The sequence below is a fragment of the Myxine glutinosa genome, chromosome 14 (assembly GCF_964187855.1).
Source record: "Myxine glutinosa chromosome 14, kmMyxGlut1.1, whole genome shotgun sequence".
NCBI lineage: Eukaryota > Metazoa > Chordata > Myxini > Myxiniformes > Myxinidae > Myxine > Myxine glutinosa.
In genome coordinates, this window is record NC_136274.1 from 78,089,494 (window position 1) to 78,110,648 (window position 21,155).

General features: G+C 43.9%; 1 protein-coding gene across 5 annotated transcripts in view; it reads left to right on the forward strand.

Annotated features, from left to right (window-relative positions):
• CIT (citron rho-interacting serine/threonine kinase) overlaps window positions 1-21,155 on the forward strand; it is a 183,776-nt gene that overhangs the window by 15,094 nt on the left and 147,527 nt on the right. For 3 of the 5 annotated variants that reach the window (XM_078768329.1, XM_078768330.1, XM_078768331.1), the window contains 5 exons: window positions 6,217-6,333; window positions 6,738-6,880; window positions 7,148-7,241; window positions 12,306-12,506; window positions 12,618-12,771. In XM_078768329.1, coding sequence (XP_078624455.1) covers window positions 6,217-6,333; window positions 6,738-6,880; window positions 7,148-7,241; window positions 12,306-12,506; window positions 12,618-12,771 — 709 coding nt within the window. Of the gene's footprint in view, window positions 1-97; window positions 117-6,216; window positions 6,334-6,737; window positions 6,881-7,147; window positions 7,242-12,305; window positions 12,507-12,617; window positions 12,772-21,155 lie in introns of those variants that run through there. The other 2 variants (XM_078768332.1, XM_078768334.1) reach the window with 2 other exon arrangements.

Consider the following 21,155-nt stretch of genomic DNA (forward strand, 5'->3'; position numbering starts at 1 on the left):
GTGGACCGGAGCGCGAGCTTGGAGCGGGACCTCGACGCCTGTGCCATCTGCCGGACCTTCCTTCCCTGCCATCTGCATGAACATTCTCTTCCTTCCCACCACCACCACCTTTTCGTGTAAGTGTGTTTGTTCTGTCCTGGGAGTGATATATAAGACTGTCTAAGCTTGCCCTATGTCCTTTTATTTCCTCCTTTTGTATATTCTTGCCCCTTTCGTTTCCTCTTCATTATTGTATAATAAATTCTGTGTTCCTTCTTATTCTTTGGGTTTTCCTCTCATCCGGTCGCTTTAGTCTTTTCCCAATTGAATACCGGTGGCACGATATAGGAACCGCTTAGAATCGGGTTTAGACTGCCGCTAACGGCTCGGGCTTCGGATTGCTAAACCGCTCGGCAATATTCCATCTTGTCCATGGCTCGGGCAGGAGTATCGCCCTGCGTCCGAACGGAAGGAGCGCGATATCTTCTAAGGACTCGGACGGCCAGCTTAATAGACGAGGGGATTAACCCCCCCCCCCCCTCGGTAAGGGGAGCGCCGTAACCCGAGATCCGCAACAGTACTATTAAAAATCTATGCTCCACAAGGCTGCCCTTGTTCCTATGTTTATAAAGATCATATGAACCAAATATGAGGTCAATTGGAACTTATTTAGAGGTTGCTCAAAAAATAAACGTTTTTAATTTATCCTGTTTTTTTCAGATGGCAGAGACTCACAGCTCTTCCACAGTTTGGTTGCTGGGCAAGTCTGAAAAGGAAATAATATGTGGGGGACTACCAACCAAAGGACACACATTGCAGAAAATGGTGTACCATCACTTACAAGAACACCATACAGTTCGTGAAAGTGCCAAAATTAGTGTCCAAGCTGTGTGTGCATACTGGGAGAAAGCACGAATTCCAGTGCAGAGAGTAGATTCCTGTGAGCGCCAACTTTTGAAGTTGTATGATGCCTACAAACTGCTAAAGAAAAATAGAACCAAGACATTCGAAAACTATAGAGTGAAGGAGCAGATGTTCAAAGATGATCTTCAATCCCTCTTCGATATCTCACCATATGATGCGCTTGAGAAAATGACGAATGAAGAAGACAAAGCATTCCTTATCATGCAGCGTGAGGATCCCTCAAGTTCACGTATGGGATGTTTTTTTTTTTGTTTGTTTTTTTTTGTATACAAGATCGAGGCTCGTGAAAGAGCGAACATTAATCACACAGAAAGACAAACAGACACACAAAACAAATAACATCGGGAGCGGTAGACAAGATGGGGAGAGAGGGGGAAGGACACAAACGCAACATTTGAGAGCAGGGACCGAGAGACATGGAGACATGGAGACATGGAGACATGGAGAGAACTGTGGGAGGGAGAGGGCTTTGGCGGGGAGGCATGGGAAGGGGGGGGGGGGGTGGGAGAGGTATAAAACATATGGACACTGCCAAGACTTCCAGGAAAGAAGTTGGAATTTCAAACAAGGTGGATCTGGGGTGAATTAGTGGGGGTAGAAAAGATCAAGGTTTTGGATGGGGGAAGATAAGAGATGGTGGTGAACAGCTGTTTTGAAGACCTGGAGGGAGGAGTGTGATTGAAGTGAGTGTGGGAGTTTGTTCCAGAGGCGGGAGAAAAGAGGAATGAAAGAGTGAAGGTGAGCAGAGAGCCGAGATTTCGGCAGTTTAACCATCAGAGGGTGGCTGGCAGATCTTGTGCGACCTGTAGGAATATTTGGGGGACAGAGCACAGAGAGAGCTGGGGGAGCAAGGCCGGAGAGGAGTCGGTAGAAGACAGAAAGACCACCTACCTGCCTGCGGTGAGTGAGTGAAAGGCCCTCAGAGATAGCTTCATCGCGGGAGATTCCAATAATTCTGAAAGCTTTGGTTTCAACAGCGTGAAGCCGAGCTAGGTGTGAGGCAGGAGCACCGGCCCATAGGGGAGAACAGTATTCCATTGAGCTGCGGATGAAAGCCTTGTATGTGGTGAGGAGCTCAGGTGTGCCGAGGAAGGACTTCGCACGACGGAGGATGCCCAGTCGGCGACTGGCTTTGGAGGCCAGCTTGGAAATGTGGTTTTCCCAAGAAAGATCATGGCAGATAGTGAGACCCAAAATCTTGAGCGACAGAACTTCTTGGAGAGGATTGTTGAGAAAGTAGATGGGAGGGTTGTCCAGTCGATCTTTTCGGAGAGACATAGTAAGAGTGTGAGATTTGTCAGGATTGAAAGACATGTTCCACTTGTTTGACCAGTCTGTGATTTTGTCCAGGTCTTCAGAGAGTGAGGAGGCAGCAGACTGCCGATCTGAGGGAAGAGGAATGGAGCGGCAGAGAGTGGAGTCATCAGCAAAGAGATAGAGAGGATTTTCGAGAGAGTCAGAGAGATCATTGATGAAGACCAGAAAAAGCACGGGGCCCAGAACACTGCCTTGGGGAACTCCAGCCTGAACAGGAAGAGGAGATGAGAGAAACCCATTCAGGGCCACACGTTGACGACGACTAGAGAGGAAGTCCGCCAGCCATGCGTGGAGATTTCCATGGATACCAAAGGAGGAGAGTTTGGTGAGCAGAGCGGGGTGCCAGACCGTGTCGAAGGCACGTGATATGTCAAGGGAGACAGCTCCCTTGTGGACAACACTCTGGCAGTGAAGGAGAACAGAAAGCGTATCAGGCTTGAGAATGAAGATAAAATAAAGAAGAAACATGCTGCTGAGACTCTAACAGCAATGCGATCTGTTCCATCAACATCGGCTGTGGTTGATGATGATGATGAGTCTGAGATTGAAAGCTCCGATTCAGGGGACAATGAATTCAAACTCCAAAGTCCATCTTCTGCCAAACAGGCGAAAAAGGCTCCCATCAAGGTGATGACTCAAGCAATAGTGGCAACTCTGGACAGAGTAAATCTCTCAGATCGGCATGCTATGTTTGTGGCCAGTGCTTTTGCACAATCTCTTGGTCATACCATTGAAGACTTTTCTCTGTCACGCAGTGGAATTCGTCGTGCTCGAATTCGTGGAAGGGAAATAATGGCCACTGAAGAAAAGGCAAATTTCTCATGTAATAGCCCACTCCTACTACACTGGGATGGGAAACTGCTCCCTGATTATACTGGCAATCACAAAGAATCTGTTGATTGGGTAGCGATACTTGTAACTGGTATGAATACCGAGAAGTTTCTTGGAGTCCCAAAAATTCCCCAACGCACTGGTGTAGCACAAGCAAATGCATGCATACAACCTCTTGAGGAGTGGAATGTCAAACAGTTGGTGAAAGGCATAGTGTTTGACACCACTGCATCCAAAACAGGGCTGAGAAACGGAGCATGTACCCTCATTGAAGCAGCTTTGGATGCTAAGCTTGTCTGGATTGCATGTCGTCATCATGTGTTTGAAGTAATGCTCTCTGACATTACAACTAAAGTCATAGGACCCACTAGCGGACCTGAGATCAGACTGTTCAAGAGGTTTCAGAAACAGTGGCCTTTAATTGACGAGAAGAGGTTCCAAGTATGAGAAGATAAAATATTTTCCGATAACCTTGTTGAACGTCAGAATATGATACATTTTATCGTCTCTGATAGATATTTTATATTTTCTGATGGATGATTTATTTTTTCCGATAAATGATTTATTGTCAAATCAATACATGAATGTTTAATCTACTGTTTTGTTTTTAATCTTAATTTGACTATATGAATGAACATTGAACAATGAACAATGAACAATTGAACATACATGTACATTGTACAATGGTACATTGTACATAATTATTTATTAGTTTACAAACTAACAACAACAATAACAATAATAAATAATTTGAGTAATTGAAAATAGATAATTATCTATGAATTGATGTATGATGCTAAAAAATTCTGTATCTTATTATTCATTAAAATTTATCAACAGTTTGGGCAACCTCTAAATATTGTCCAATCGAGCTCAAATTTTCACCGCAAACTACTTTCTTCAATAGGAATAGGGGCAGGCTTGTGGAGAAATGAAAATCCAATCTTCAAATTTTTGGACCACCCTAACGTGCATGTTGTCAAACGTCTTTATGAGAACCACTTGCAACAGTCCATATATTGGTTCTTATTTGTGCGACACCTTTTGAACTTTTCTACACTTCCCCTTGACAGTGGCATGATGGACACAAACAAATGTTGCAACTATTCTGGATTTCCTTTGCTCACTGCAACCATAAAAACCGTTGTAGACATCCAGCTGATGCATGGCTTAATTGAGCAGGAGGCAGATATTGTTTCTCGTTGTCTTAGATTCACTGAATTCAGTACGAAACGCTCCCTCACAGTGTGAACAAAAAGTGAGGAACTCATCTGATGGGACTATCAGAGATCGAAAGTTAGACTTGGATGTTGTATGCCCTGTTGTGAATGAAGATCAGAGCGGGATCATCCAATTCAGCACCACTTCTTAGAAGAGTCTTTCTGCAAACGAGACACGATGACAGCAATTCATGTCCACTGAGGATTCTGCGACAGATAACCAGAGATGTATGCTGGTGTGTTCTGCTGAGGAGGCCTGAGTTGAACATTAGGAATTGCAACATTTATTATATCTGTGCTGAACAGGTGTGACAAACTGCACCGATCGACTTGTTCTTTTCTCGTTGGTGTGACTCTGTAGCGTCAAAGTGTATTTGTCCGAGTCTGGTGAGAAATTTGCTACAGCAGCCGGTTTGATCAATTCAGCGACCATCACCATCCTCAACGCACATCTGAATTACTTTGCAGATGGATTGTCTCTGCACCCACCTTTCCTCCTTTATGGTTGAGAAGAGGTTCTCTATGATGTCCTGTCCATCTTCTTCAGATAAGAAGTGAATAAATATTTCATGTCAAAATCTGATTGAAACTGCTACCACAACTGTTATGCAAGAAATGGCAAGTTATTATTATTATTATTATTATTATTATTTTTGGATGGTATGGCTATGAAGATTGAGATTCGAACTTACATCGTCGGCAAGGCCATTCACCAGATAAATTTCAGAGGGGAGGGGGGGGGGGGGGAATTCAAAGGGGGGCAAAAATTGTGTGACTTGTCCTGTTGAAGCTCCCAGACATTAAGTTCACACGATAGTAAACCACAACTTTTCACTGAAACACATAATTTGGTAAATTGGAACCTTCTAAAGTGTATAAGAAGGAATTTGCGCAATTTTTTTTGAGATTTTACATTAAAATCGCGTTTTAAGGTGGAGTGTGCAACACATAAAGTCGGTCCAAAGGACCTGTTATCTTTATTTTACATACTTCACCGTAAGGGAAAATGGGGGGGAGGGAGTCTGGGGGGAGGGCAGATCCCTCCCTCCCGCAGCCTCCCCTTTGGACGTCCATGATTGTAGTTCGGCCTATAGGGTCTAATGTTGCCATGCCCTGCTCCAAGTTAGCGTTGCTTGCGCAGTTGCTTACTAAAATGGCGGCCAAGCACGCTCATTGGATACTTCCCATTCACGGCCGAGTGATTCATCTTGCTCTGCTCTAATATCTTTGCCTTTGACAAACGCTGTGTTAACGTGAATAAATAGCTTATCGTGGTGTATTATGGGGCATCATGGGGCAAGCCTACCAGAAGTAATTTTTTAAAATTTTAATTTTTATAAACCACAACCACGAATGATTACCTTTTTAAACAGTTTATACTGCTGTTTAACATGAAACTGAAAGAAATTTTAAGGAGCCCCAATGTCCTTGAGGCATTATATGTTTATTGCGTTCACCACCACAGACTCCACCTGAGCCTAGATATACTGTAATCTATATACCCTTAAGAAGGTAATAACTAGACCCTTCCTGCTGCTCTGTGGGTAGTGGGTGTACTCGTTCTACAAATTACTCATCCCTTTATTTGGGCGGTGTATTGATCAGATCACTGTCTTGAAAACTCCCAGAAAAACAAAAATAAATAAAAGAACCCGGCTTACGTACATGAAGTAACAATATGCCTACTGCTTATGTGCATATATAAGCAGTAGGTTATATAGCTCAAATAATTATAATTGTGCATATGAGACTTCCAAAGACATCTTCGGCTTACCAGAAAACCAACATGGTGACATAAATTTTCTTCCTTAGATTGTGGGTGGAGTCAAGCCAGCGCTCCAGCCAATGGGTTTTAAGGCTTCATATGCATGTAGCTTCATTACATTTTTAATATACAAGATGATTCTTACATTTTATTCACTCAGTATTGTTTGTGACATCTCAGCCCCGCAACAGATATCGTATTTGCTTTGAGGAGGAACGCGACGTGATGGCGCAAGGATCAAGTCCGTGGCTTGTGCAGCTGCAATACTCCTTCCAGGATAGCGAGAACCTCTATCTGGTATGGAAAGAAGGGAGGGCTGGAATAAATGACAGGGGAAGGGTGGAGTGGTGATTGAGGTTGAGGTCGAGGTTGGGGTTGGAGGTTCTGGTGATGATGGATTAAAATCCGGGGAAGGAGGTGAATCAAGATTGAGGGTGGGATGGAAGGGAGTGCAGCAAATTGCTATATATAAGGTAGTTGGTTATGTGAAGCAATAAATTGTTCAGAATGATATTACTGTGCTTTGTTTATGTGAATGTGGAACTTTGATGTGATTGCAGCTGAGTTCTGTTTGTCATTTGCTGCAATTTTTGAGCATGTTCTGGAACCATCCCAAAGAATTCAGCCTTTGCAGACCTGTTGGTGCTTGGCTCTGGCCTTTCCCAATGACTTGAATATTTTTCCTCATGTTCTTCATTAAGGTGATGAGATTTCACCCTGGTGGCGACCTCCAGTATTTGCGAGCACAATATGAGGACCAATTTGACGAGACAACAGTTTGCTTTTACTTGGCTGAGCTTGTTCTTGCCCTGCACAGTCTGCATCAGATGGGATACGTCCACAGGTGGATTAGGGAGTAGAGGGGGGAGTGGGGGTTTTGTGGTAGGGGAGGTGTGTTGCCTTGGGAGGGAGTTTCTGGAGATTGGGCAAAGTTTTAAATATTTATCTCCTTGAGCTTTCACTATACAGTACTTAAAATAGAATCTATTTTTTGTTGTTGTTGCTGTTTGTGATCGTCTGATTATTATTGAAGCTTTGATCCAATGTACCTGATCAAGCAATTTAATTTTGATTTCAATGTTTCTTTCCTCATTTTTTGATGTTGATGCAGAAACGTGCAGGCGAAAAAGGTGCTCATTGATCGCACTGGGCATATCAAACTGACCGGCTTTGGGTGTGCTGTGCAGATGTCTAGAGGCACTTCGGTAAGCAAAGCTTATATGATTGATATTAGGCTGCAGAAGAGGTCACACAATCTTTCAACTGTCCTTTGGATATTCATGTACAGCAAGCATGGGCAACCTTTTCCGAGTCGTGGGCCACTAAGATTTTGGTATGCGCCTACGAGCATTGTTGCGGAGAATGACCCCCACCCATCAAAATAATCAGCCAAAATATTGTTATATCTGCGCTTGAGCAGATGTTGTAGGTACAATGGACAACACTCGCAATTCAAGAGGCCTCTGATATTTTACTGAACTTCAGCACAGGTGGAAATAATTTAGTGGAAAACCTGGTAAATTTCGACCAATTGCAACCAAAAGTGCAAATTTAAACAGTGATTCAGAAAGTGGATGGAAAATGGAGACACCGACTTTGTCAAGAATGCTGACTTGGATGCGAATCCAAGCAGAGACTTCAAAGTTCATGAAGTCCATCTCTAATTGAGTTTGTGGGTTCTGTGAGTTTGGAGAGATCCCTGAAATTGCGACTCTCAGGCAACTTTCCAAATGGTAGTCAGTGAGCCTGGATCTGTGGGTGGAATTTATGAACTTAATTTGCGAGAAAAACCGCTCGCATGCGTAACTGCTACTGAACAGCAAAATCTTCAGTGCAAATGCCTTTCGGCTTGGATATTTGTCCCTTGGGAAGTATTTGCTATAAAATATGAATGTTTTGAAACTTTAATTTCAGATCAAGATCCTCTTGTTCCATCATCTCCATCTGTAGATGAGCAGCAGCATCTTCAATATCAACATTGAATGGTGCAGAGAAGATGCTCAGGCTGGTTTCTTCTTTTCTGAAATTGGCAAAATGGAATTCCCTAGTCAAGCCATCAAGCTCGGTAGCAAATCTGTTTCCTTTGTCCGAGTCCATTCCTGGGAACTTTGATTATGGTTGGGAAGATATCTTGTCATAAACAGTTTGTTTTGAAATATTTGATCTGATTGTACAACTTGTTAATCAGTTGGCCTCTTCTCTGCAACCTGATGCTCAAGTCATTGAGGTATGTAGAAATATCGACGAGGAATGCCAAATCGGCCAGCCACTCTTCATCTTGTAATCCCAGCATCGGCTTCCCTTTCATGTCCATAAAGGTTGTTACCTCATCCATGAGATTATAGAATCATTTTAACATTCCACTCTTACTGAGCCAGTGTACGTCGCAAAAATTGCCGAGATCGTCCTCGTTCAAATCCAGGTCATCAAGGAAATCTCTGCACTGGCAATGATTCAAAGCCTGAGGTTTGATGTCACTGGGCTGATAACTTGCTTGAAATCCAATTCCTTGCAGAGGTTCTCGTGCTGTATAACACAGTAGACAAAAGTCCATTCTTCAGGATCCAAGCCCTGATCACTGATCTCTCTTAATTGGTGCAACTGTACCTGTGTTGGAGCTTACCATAGCATTCACTGCATCAGTTGAAATACCACTTGATTTCGGAACTCTAAGCGGTCGAATGCAGATTTCACATCTGATAAAAGATCTTCTCCCGTCGTTGTCCCTTTCATTGCTTGAAGGGCTCGTAGCTCCTCGAATACACTAACATCATCATTGATCCTTGGATGAAGATGGCCATTTGGGCTGTATCTGTTTTATCAGTACTTTTGCCATCAGTCGTAATGTCTCTTGAGATTGTACTCCTTGAAACGAGCAACACTGTCCAAGCATTTCAACTACAGGGAAGATCCTTTCTATTCAATGAAGAAGCTCTCTTCCATCTATTTTCCTTGGAGCACCCGCCCTTCCTCGCCTATCTTCCAAATCTTACTTGGTCTCTGTGATCAGATGCAGCTTCGTGACGATTGCAGCCTAGTGTTGACTGAACGGGTGATGCAGTAGACTAACAGCATGAGGCGATGGTGAGAGACACTTCTCCCACAATTCGATATGATCACTACGCAGTTGGAGCGCTGCGCAGGCTGCATTGAATATAATTTTTGAATCACTCCACGGGCTGAAGGAAAGCAAGTCGCGGGACGCATGCCTGCCTCTGGTTGCCCATGCCTGCCTCTGGTTGCCCATGCCTGCCTCTGGTTGCCCATGCCTAATGTACAGGGTGGTCATAAACGTGTTCATTTTCCTTGGATGTATTACGAAGCATTTTAGGTGAGATTTCGCTCAAAGTTTGTCTCCACCTTCTCGAGTTCCTTCTGTTTGCATATGTTTTTGTGCAGACTACAGTTGAACCTCTTTTATCCAGACATCCAAATAACGGAAGATCCATTATCCGGATAAAATAATGAGCAAAAAAGAAAATGGAAATAATGGCAGATTTTTCCCCTGGTAACTTTACACTAATTATACGCTCTGAGGTTGGTAGCATTTGTAGTGGTCACTTTGCCCCTCTAAACTCATATGCAGACAAATTGGACATCTGAGCCAGCCTGGGTTTCGTGGCCAACCAGTAGGACATCGTGATTTATTCTCATCAAAGCTAAACATGTTTGCCGAATACGTTGTTTATTCATTCAAAATGGCTATTTATTTATTTATTTTTTCACAAGATTTAATCTCCGAACAGAATAGCAAGGTGATTGAGATATGAACTGATAGTGGGTTAACAGTTGGATACAAGCACCGGAATGCACAACCAGAAAGAGAGGAGGGGAGAAAACAGCAGCCAGCATGTAGGAGGTTTGGATTAGGCAGGGTAATTGGGCCCAAATACACAGATAATTTTTGGTTAAGGTCCACATCCGGCCTATTGGTGGGATACAAAACGTAAACTGTTCACCCTTGCGAAGTTATGCACTCTTCTGGGTGCCCATTCTAGTTCTTAGGTTATTGTCCCCCGTCGCACAGCGGAGCGAAAGGGGGACTATGGTTTGTCCGTCCGTGCATGTGTGCGTGCGGGCGTGCATGTTTGCGTGCGGGCGTGCGTAAGCGAAGGACCGCATTCGAATTTGGTGTGTGGGTGCAACCTATGTCAAAATCCAAGATGGCCGCCGCCATGTATGTCTGATGCCATGTATGTCTGAACCTTGTGAGATGAATATCTTTAAAAATAAGCGAAGTACCAACTTCTAATCTGGTGTGTGGGTGTATCTAGGCATAAGGAAGAACGCCATTGAAAATTGGGTCGCCACGTCAAAATCCAAGATGGCCGCCGCCATGTATGTCTGAACCTTGAGATGAATATCTTGAAAAATAAGTGAAGTACCAACGTCTAATTTGGTGTGTGGGTGTATCTTGGCATAAGGAAGAACGCTATTGAAAATTGTGTCGCCACGTCAAAATACAAGATGGCCGCCACCATATATATGTCTGAACCTTGAGCGAAATATCGCGAAAAATAAGCGAAGTACCAACTTCTAATCTTGCTTGTGGGTGTATCTAGGCACAAGGAAGAACGCTGTTTAAAATTGGGACGCCACGTCAAAATCCAAGATGGCCGCCGCCATGTATGTCTGAACCTTGAGATGAATATCTTGAAAAATAAGCGAAGTACCAACTTCTAATCTGGTTTGTGGGTGTATCTAGGCATAAGGAAGAACGCTGTTTAAAATTGGGTCGCCACGTCAAAATCCAAGATGGCCACCGCCATGTATGTCTGAACCTTGTGAGATGAATATCTTGAAAAATAAGCGAAGTACCAACTTCTAATTTGGTGTGTGGGTGTATCTTGGCATAAGGACGAACGCTATTGAAAATTGGGTCGCCACGTCAAAATCCAAGATGGCCGCCACCATATATATGTCTGAACTTTGTGAGTGAAATATCTTGAAAAATAAGCAAAGTACCAACTTCTAATCTGGTGTTTGGGTGTACATCTAGGCATAAGGACGAACGCTATTGAAAATTGGGTCGCCACGTCAAAATCCAAGATGGCCGCCTCCATGTATGTCTGAACCTTGTGAGCGAAATATCATATCATAGCATGTTTTCTGCGTCTTCCACTTTGTCAACTCACATCACTTCACCGACAGGGGACCTAGGCGTAACGCTTGTTTCTCCCTGAAATGACCTCAGAGGGTGATCCCGGTAAGTATGTACGTACGTACATTAACATTTGACTTGAAAATCTTCTCAAACTACCCAACCGATGTGGACCAAACTCTCACCACGAGGCATCGGGACCATTCCCTTAACCTTAAGTTGTGCTCCTCATGGTTGTATCGCCTCTGGAAAAGGGCCATGGGCCCCTCCCCTAATCCCTCGTATTCACTAAAACGTATTTTCCTCACAAACGATATGACCGATTATGGACCAAATTTGGTCTGATATATCAGACCATTAAGGTCTTGTGGGGTTGTGCTCCCCATTCGGATTCGCCCTCTATAAGAGGCTGAAAAGGGGAGTGTTTTGCCTCAAATCCAGGTAATTTATTTTTAAATCTTCTCACAAACTGAGGAAATAACCATAAGTCCCCCACGGTGACATTTATTTATGCAACGTTCTCAACAATATAAATACAAGCAGGTTTCATTTATTTCTTTTTCACTGACAACATGGCATCTGACATTGGCTGCAAAGTGTGGATTCAAAATACACAGAGAATGAGGGGTTGGTAGGGGTTGGGGTTATTATGGTTCGGATTAGGATTATGGTTAGGGTACAACGTAACGGAACATGACACCCATTAACCAGAAATATTGTTTATCCAGAACACTGCCTAATCCAGACCATTCCGGATAAGAGGTTGTGCAGTACAATACTTCAAAATGTTTACATCCACTCCTCCCTTTACTCCGTCCTTCCCCAACCCACTCTATTCCCACAAACTTCCTCTGTTGCATGGATTTTGGCCGCTCATCCTTGGTTGTCTGGAAGAAAAGTGAAAACCTAAATTTAGTGTGGAATCAATTAACTCCTCTACATTTTATTGCCACCCTATTTTGTGTTTCATGTTGACTACAAAATGGGATATTTTTTTTACAGGTTAAAAAAATAGCTTTATTCTTACTAATTTGTGAGCTAAAACCATAGTGCTCTTCAATCCAATCCCACACAAGGGTGGCTGCAGTGCAAGGCAAGGTTTGGATTTGACAATTTTCCTTTTGAAAATGGCAAGCTGCTATTACCTCGCTGCTTTCCCACTGTGAAGGTGAATGGGAGGGGCGGTGCTGCAGAGGCAGAATGGCCCTTATACATGGCTCCTGAAGCCCTTGAGTCTCCTGAAGCTGCCTCCTGCCCTGAAGTTGATTGGTGGGCTTTGGGTGTGGTGGCCTATGAGATGGTGTATGGTGAAACGCCGTTTTCCGGCAAAACTCCTACCATAACGCGTTCAAACATCCTCAGTTACCAGGTTTGAATTGGCATAAACAGTTGTTTACATTATTTTTATTACCTTGCATCAATGTATTTATGTCCACGAAGCATTACAACAACACGTGCACACCCTCTGGACACTGCACAGAGCCCTCTACATTTGCCTGACCATCCTTTCGTCAGCATGGAATTTGCTGATCTTCTTCATGGTTTACTGTGCAATCGAGACAAGCGGCTTGACTACAAACAACTGATATGCCATCCATTTTTCTCTGGAGTCGACTGGAGCACCATACATCAAAGTGAGCCCTTTTTGCATGAAACACCTTTGCATTACTGGTCTTCCTTTCTCTTGATGGTCATGGTGAAGGCAATGAAGGTTTGTCATTGCAGGTCTGAAGCTAAGCCTCCCCTCCGTTCATGCTTGCTGAAGTTGGATTTTAGTTTAAGAGATCTTGGAATGCTTGATGGGGTAATCTTGCCGATTTGAATGGCTAGGCATAGTTTTATATCCGCTACTTGTTGACCTATCCAAAAATGTTCAATGGTAATTTGAGTAATTGTTGGGATTCTTTCAAAATCTTATTGAGTCTTATCAGATCCTCTTGAGAAAATGCATAGGAGTGTTTTTACGGAATGGTTGAGATGTCATTTATTTATTACATATGCAAATGTAACTTGTAGGTTTTCCCCACCCTTCTTTTATACATAGTGGTCTGACCCCATCTCCCATAGAGGGACTCATCTATATATATATAAAACACAGTTTGCGTGTGTGTGTGTGTGTGTGTGTGTGTGTGTGTGTGTGTGTGTGTGTGTGTGTGTGTGTGTGTGTGTGTGTGTGTGTGTGTGTGTGTGTGTGTGTGTGTGTGTGTGTGTGTGTGTGTGTGTGTGTGTGTGTGTGTGTGTGTGTGTGTGTGTGTGTGTGATGTTACCGATAGACTCCTAAACGGAGAGGCTTACGTGCTTGATATTTGGCATAGACATGGCCATTGAGCCTGGGACGAACATGGCCGAACTCAAAATATTTGACGATCCATTTTTTTATTCATATTTACCTCAGCGCATTTCAGCGCACGGAATCAGAGCAGGTGGGCGCTGATTCGCTCAGAGCGATCACGTGATGACGCTATGAACGATATGACGCTATGAACGCTATAAACCACCTTTAGAGGCCATTTTTCCCCGCAAGCGGGGGTTGGCCTTTTTCGGGAACTGTGGTTGTTGTTGTTTTTCGGTCCCCTTTTTGAAGCAATGTTTTACGGCCGGATGCCCTTCCTGACGCCAACCCTTTTTGCCGCCTTTAACGACGAGCAGGGAATTACCAGTGAACTGCTATGAACGCTATGACGCTATGAAAAAAAAAATCGCTATGACGCTCAGAGCTCGCTCAGAGCGATGACGCTATGACGCTATGAACGCTATGATGCTATGAACGCTATGACGCTATGAACGCTATGACGCTATGAAAAAAAAAATCGCTATGACACTATAAAACGCTATGACGCTATGAACGATATGACGCTATGAACGATATGACGCTATGAACGATATGACGCTATGAACGCTATGACGCTATGAAAAAAAAAATCGCTATGAACGCTATGACGCTATGAAAAAAAAAAATCGCTATGACGCTATGAAATGCTATGAACGCTATGACGCTATGATGCTATGGAAAAAAAAAATCGCTCGCTTTGCCAAGGGGCTCGCTCCCCCCCCCCCCGTTCCCCTCCCCTTCCCCCACCCCCTCCCCCTCCCCTCCCCCGCCCAGCAATGCCGGGTACTTCTGCTAGTTGGAAATAAAATCCACATTATTTAATACAGTTCAGTCAGACCCTGACATTTGTGGGATCCACGTATTCGCGGTTGATAAATTTGCGACCTTCTTCTACATTTGCAACCCTATGTCCCTTGTATTCGCGGTTTTTGGCGGGTGCAAAAAAAGCCGTTTCCACGAGCAACGAGCATGACGGTTCTAAGACATATCTTCCACCAGCCACGCACAAGGCAACTGGACATACATAAAAAAAACATCACCCACGCGCCGCGAGCGTGACCTACTTCTACATTAGCAGCTGTGTACTTCGGGTTTTCATGGCTTTTCGCAGCCACATAAAAATATTTTAGCGAGCTTCGTGGGATATCCCATCATTCACACTGTCAACATAGCTTTGCGGGGTATCCCACCATTCACACTAGGAACATAGCTCCGCGAGATATCCCACCGTTCATCCTGTGAACATAGCTTTGTGGGATATCCCACCATTCATCCTGTGAACATTGCTTTGTGGGATATCCCACCGTTAATCCTGTGAACATTGCTTTGTGGGATATCCCACCATTAATCCTGTGAACATTGCTTTGTGGGATATCCCACCGTTCATCCTGTGAACATTGCTTTGTGGGATATCCCACCATTCACACTGAACATTGCTTGATGGCATATCTCACCCACTTCGTAACACATCATCCCCGCGAGTTACTGTGCAGAACGAAAACACTCCACCGCATCTATTTGTGCAATTCATTGTCCTCTTTTTCCAGTTGAAGCAATGCCTCAACATTCACAGATTTTCCTTGACATTCGCGTGTTTTTCCACGAATCAGGAATCGCCGGGAACCTGGCCCCCCTTTATCCATCGAAACAATGCCCCCACATTCTCGGTTTGGACATTCATGGCATTTTCCAGGAACGTATCCACCGCAAATGTCGGGGTCCGACTGTACTGAAATTTTTTTCCCAGAGCTTTCTTTGCAGTTATTAAAGCTTGATCGCAATCCAAAATCTCTTGAGTTACAATCTAAAAGAGCATTGGGTTTGTCAAGGTGCATTTTCACCTATTTCTTCTATAATAATAAAAGGCAGTGTCCGTTCGTCCGTCTGTCTCCTCCATAACTTCAAAAACATGAAACCTCGTGCCCCCAAATTTTGCATGCATCCACCTGGACTTCCAACAGATTGCAATGATGAAAACTGGGTGTTTGGGTGTTATAAGTTATAACACCCTTTTTGAAGATAATTAACGAGGTGCTCAAAATAAATAAACCCCAAAAAGCCTTACCAATATGGCGGTCCGCCATCTTGGGTCAGCCCACTGCCACTCGCTGGGTTCTTAAGCCCCCATTTTGTTTCGGCCTATTCAAACGTGCCTTGCCTTGGAGACACGATCGAATATATATATATATATATATATATATATATATATATATATATATATATATATATATATATATATATATATATATATATATATATACAGTGGGGAGAACAAGTATTTGATACACTGCCGATTTTGCAGGTTTTCCCACTTACAAAGCACGTCAAGGTCTGTAATTTTTATCATAGGTACACTTCAACTGTGGAAGACGGAATCTAAAACAAAAATCCTGAAAATCACATTGTATGATTTTTAAGTAATTAATTTGCATTTTATTGCATGAAATAAGTATTTGATCACCTACCAACCAGTAAGAATTCCGGCTCTCACAGACCTGTTAGTTTTTTCTTTAAGAAGCCCTCCCATTCTCCACTCATTACCTGTATTAACTGCACCTGTTTGAACTCGTTATCTGCATAAAAGACGTCTCCAGACCGTCTCCGACCACAAAGACCGCAAAGACCGACCGCAAAGCCGTCTCCAGACCTGTCCACACTCAATCAATCAGACTCCAACCTCTCCACAATGGGCAAGACCAGAGAGCTGTCTAAGGACATCAGGGACAAATTTGTAGACTTGCACAAGGCTGGGATGGGCTACAGGACAATAGGCAAGCAGCTTGGTGAGAAGGCAACAACTGTTGGCGCAATTATTAGAAAATGGAAGAAGTTCAAGATGACAGTCAATCTCCCTCGGTCTGGGGCTCCATGCAAGATCTCACCTCGTGGAGCCTCAATGATCATGAGAAAGGTGAGGGATCAGCCCAGAACTACACGGCAGGACCTGGTCAATGACCTGAAGAGAGCTGGGACCACAGTATCAAAGAAAACCATAAGTAACACACTACGCCGTCATGGATTAAAATCCTGCAGCGCACGCAAGGTCCCTCTGCTCAAGCCAGCGCATGTCCAGGCCCGTCTGAAGTTTGCCAATGACCATCTGGATGATCCAGAGGAGGAATGGGAGAAGGTCATGTGGTCTGATGAGACCAAAATAGAGCTTTTTGGTTTAAACTCCACTCGCCGTGTTTGGAGGAAGAAGAAGGATGAGTACAACCCCAAGAACACCATCCCAACCGTGAAGCATGGAGGTGGAAACATCATTCTTTGGGGATGCTTTTCTGCAAAGGGGACAGGACGACTGCACCGTATTGAGGGGAGGATGGATGGGGCCATGTATCGCGAGATCTTGGCCAACAATCTCCTTCCCTCAATAAGAGCATTGAAGATGGGGCGTGGCTGGGTCTTCCAGCATGACAACGACCCGAAACACACAGCCAGGGCAACTAAGGAGTGGCTCCGTACGAAGCATCTCAAGGTCCTGGAGTGGCCTAGCCAGTCTCCAGACCTGAACCCAATAGAAAATCTTTGGAGGGAGCTGAAAGTCTGTGTTGCGCAGCGACAGCCCCGAAACCTGAAGGATCTGGTGAAGATCTGTATGGAGGAGTGGGCCAAAATCCCTGCTGCAGTGTGTGCAAACCTGGTTAAGAACTACAGGAAACGTCTGATCTCTGTAATTGCAAACAAAGGTTTCTGTACCAAATATTAAGTTCTGTTTTTCTGATGTATCAAATACTTATTTCATGCAATAAAATGCAAATTAATTACTTAAAAATCATACAATGTGATTTTCAGGGTTTTTGTTTTAGATTCCGTCTTCCACAGTTGAAGTGTACCTATGATAAAAATTACAGACCTTGACGTGCTTTGTAAGTGGGAAAACCTGCAAAATCGGCAGTGTATCAAATACTTGTTCTCCCCACTGTATATATATATATATATATATATATATATATATATATATATATCATTACATAATTGAAGCATCTCATAAAAATTTGGATTATGGGGATTGGATCCTGTAGACTTCTGGGCAATGAATTGTCCTTCTGGGCTTCTGGGCAAAATTGGCAAATGTCTAAATCTGGAGTGAAATCTTACAAAATTTACCGTATGTAGCGATTCCTCTAACTAAGTGTATATTTTCATTTATTTAAGCGAGGCTGTCATTCTCCTTCTGGGGTTAGTTTTTTATTTAACTTAATAATATAATTGAAGCATATCAAAATCTGGATTCGGATATGAGGATTGGATCCTGCAGACTAAATAAATGGACACTGCTAGGACTTCCAGGAAAGAAGTTTGTATTTCAATAAAGTGGATCTAGGGTGAATGAACGGGGGTAGAAAAGATCAAGGTTTTGGATGGGGGAAGATAAGAGATGGTGGTGAACAGCTGTTTTAAAGACCTGGAGGGAGGAGTGGGATTGAAGAGAGTGACGGAGTTTGTTCCAGAGGCTGGAGAAAAGAGGAATGAAAGAGTGAAGGTGACCTGATTTTTGAATATCATTAACCACCACTTGGTGAACGCTATTCAGGCTGCTTTTGCAAGCCATGGCGTTGCAGTAGACAGAGCTCCCTTTTTGTTTTTACGTACCCATTTTTTTATTGACTAACATTTTGTGCGATATACTAAACCTCCCCTCCCTTCTTCTCCCTTCCCCCCTCCTCCTTCCCCTCTCTCTCCTTCCCCTCCCCTTCCCTTCCCCCCCCCTCCCCTTCCCCCCCCTCCCCTTCCCCTCCCTCCCCTTCCCCTCATTGTTAGTGACTCATTGTTACCTGGTTTCTTTTCATATTTTTGAATGAGAGAATTTTTAATTTTTTTAAATATAGTTTCAGTTACTACTACAACGAATATTTTATGGTCCTAATTACCGTATTTCTCAGCATATTGGTTGATACTTTTTCCCTTTAAAGTATGGGCCTTGATTTGTGCTCAAAATTCACTTATCTATGTTTTAAGACGGTGAATTGCATAAACTAGCAACGGTACCCGCCCTATGGGCGGGGCTTCAATTGGGAGGCCCAAATGAAAAGGCAAAATATCAGAAATTGAAGGCTTTTTAAAATTTTAAACGATTCATATAAACATACGTTGAATCATATCACACGCAAATCATCAAAATCTAAACAGTACATGGCGCCCATTTTGAAAAAAAGATTGAATTCTGCAAAACGGAAGCGGCCGCTACACGTCTTTCTCAGTCGCACTTTTATGTCTGAAGAGTGTGCGCCGAATCTGTAACACGGAAGCGGCCGCTACACCTGTTTCTCAGTCGCTTTGCACACGCTGCCATGTTACTTCAGAGCCGCACGTTTATATAGGAAGAGTTCGTCAGGAGTCGATCTACTCTCTCCTGGTACGTAGAATAAACAGTATTTGTGCAATTTCATCAAAAGCCACATCACTGTTCATATCGGTAAATATTATTCCATCATATTTGGGAAAATTGGAAAACCTGGAAAAATTTGGAAAAACAATATAGCCTATTTTACTCCAGGGGTCCCAGGAATACCCACCCAAAATATCGTTGCGATCAGTTGAGCCTTTTTTGCGGTACCTTTGAACGGACGGACGGACATTTGGTGAATTATAGTGATGATAAAAATTGATTGCAATATGTGATAGTTTTTGAAATAAATTGCATAATTGTTAATTTAAAATGCACCACAGCAAGTTTCCACTTATTGTGGTCGAGATCTGATGTGCTCGGCTCGTGGGGCCGAGATGCACCTCGGTGCGTGGGTCGTGGGGCCGAGATGCACCTCGGTGCGTGGGTCGTGGAGCCGAGATGCACCTCGGTGCGTGGGTCGTGGAGCCGAGATGCACCTCGGTGCGTGGGTCGTGGGGCCGAGATGCACCTCAGTGCGCGGGTCGTGGGGCCGAGATGCACCTCAGTGCACGGGTCGTGGGGCCGAGATGCACCTCGGTGCGCGGGTCGAGATGCACCTCGGTGCGTGGGTCGTGGCGCCGAGATGCACCAAATAATTTGTGGGTTGGGAAGGCAAAGGGGAGGTGAGCCTGGAGCGATGCAGTGATCTCGCACTGATCGGGCTTTTGGGTCAGTCACACGGCGAATCTGGAATCGAGGAGTTTCCGATCAAGTTATCGAACGGCCTGAGAGACAAAACTGGAGTGGAGAAGTTGTCACCAAGGTAGGTGCTGCGAGATGTTGCTGTCAGAGTGCCGTGGAAATACGAATATGTGCATGAAGGCGAATCCTGTGTTGAGAAGCAGAGAGTACTTAAAAATTTAAACCTGAAAATGTTCTACGCTGACCTGTACAGAAGTCATTGTCTGGAGCATTTGCCGATTATATGAGCAATTAAAGTTTGCTGAGGAAAATGGCAGGAATATGGTCGTGCACAGGATGTACGGTGTCAACGAGAAATGTGTCCGAGACTTGCGTAATACGAAGGATACATTGCGGACTACTAAGAAAACCAAAAGGTTCAACATGGCTGCAAAGCTCGGTGGACAAACATTGAGTGTTTGTTTTACAATATTTTGCAGGTGTTTATCTTCTATCTATAATTCCAGTAATCTCTGTGTGTGTGTGTGTGTGTGTGTGTGTGTATGTGTGTATGTCTGTGTGTTTGTCTGTGACCGCTGTTTCTCGACAACCACGGGTCCGATATACTTGAAACTTGCCAGTTATATTGCTGGGGACCCGAGGATGTGCCTTTTCAAGGTTTCATATTAATCGGACAAGTAGTTACCGAGCTATGGCGATTTCTTTACCAAACTCCGCAAGCCGTTCGCTTTGGACCAAACCATTTCATGTAAATAGAGGGGGGGGATTGTCACCGTACTCGCAAGCCGTTCGCTTTGGACCAAACCATTTCATGTAAATAGAGGGGGGGGGGATTGTCACCGTACTCGCAAGCCGTTCGCTTTGGACCAAACCATTTCATGTAAATAGAGGGGGGGGATTGTCACCGTACTCGCAAGCCGTTCGCTTTGGCTTTGCGAATGTACCAAACCATTTCATGTAAATAGAGGGGGGGGATATAATTTTAGATATATATATAGTACGGGCATGCCCTAGTCTATCTATAATTCCAGTAATCTCTGTGTGTATGTTTGTATGTTTGTATGTTTGTATGTTTGTATGTCTGTATGTCTGTGACCGCTGTTTCTCGACAACCACGGGTCCGATATACTTGAAACTTGCCAGGTATATTGCTGGGGACCCGAGGATGTGCCTTTTCAAGGTTTCATATTAATCGGAGAAGTAGTTACCGAGCTATGTCCAAAAAACGATTCAACCAATCAGAGAGCAGCGAGCTATCACGTGTGCCGAACGTGGCGAACAGACTCTGCCTCGGACGGCACATTTGAGAGCGTATTCATTTATTTCACGTTGGAAAACTATGTTGCCGTTAAACTATGTTTTAAAACTAATTAAAACTAATTTGCGATTCATCGTAACTGCGATTTGCGACCTTCCGGACAGTGAAGACTGCACTTCCGGCAGCCAATCACAGAACGCGTTATTGCGTAGGCGTGGCCGATGTGAGAGCGAGCCGAGCCGAGCGCGTGCGCCATTACGGTTCGTAATTCGATTTCTTCCGGAGAAAATAATAATTTCTCGATTTCTTATGCGCATTATTTCTCCCAATTCAGTCAGAGCGAAGGGCGGAAGCGAAGAGCGTTGTTGTTTTTGTTTACGGGCGTACGGGCGGG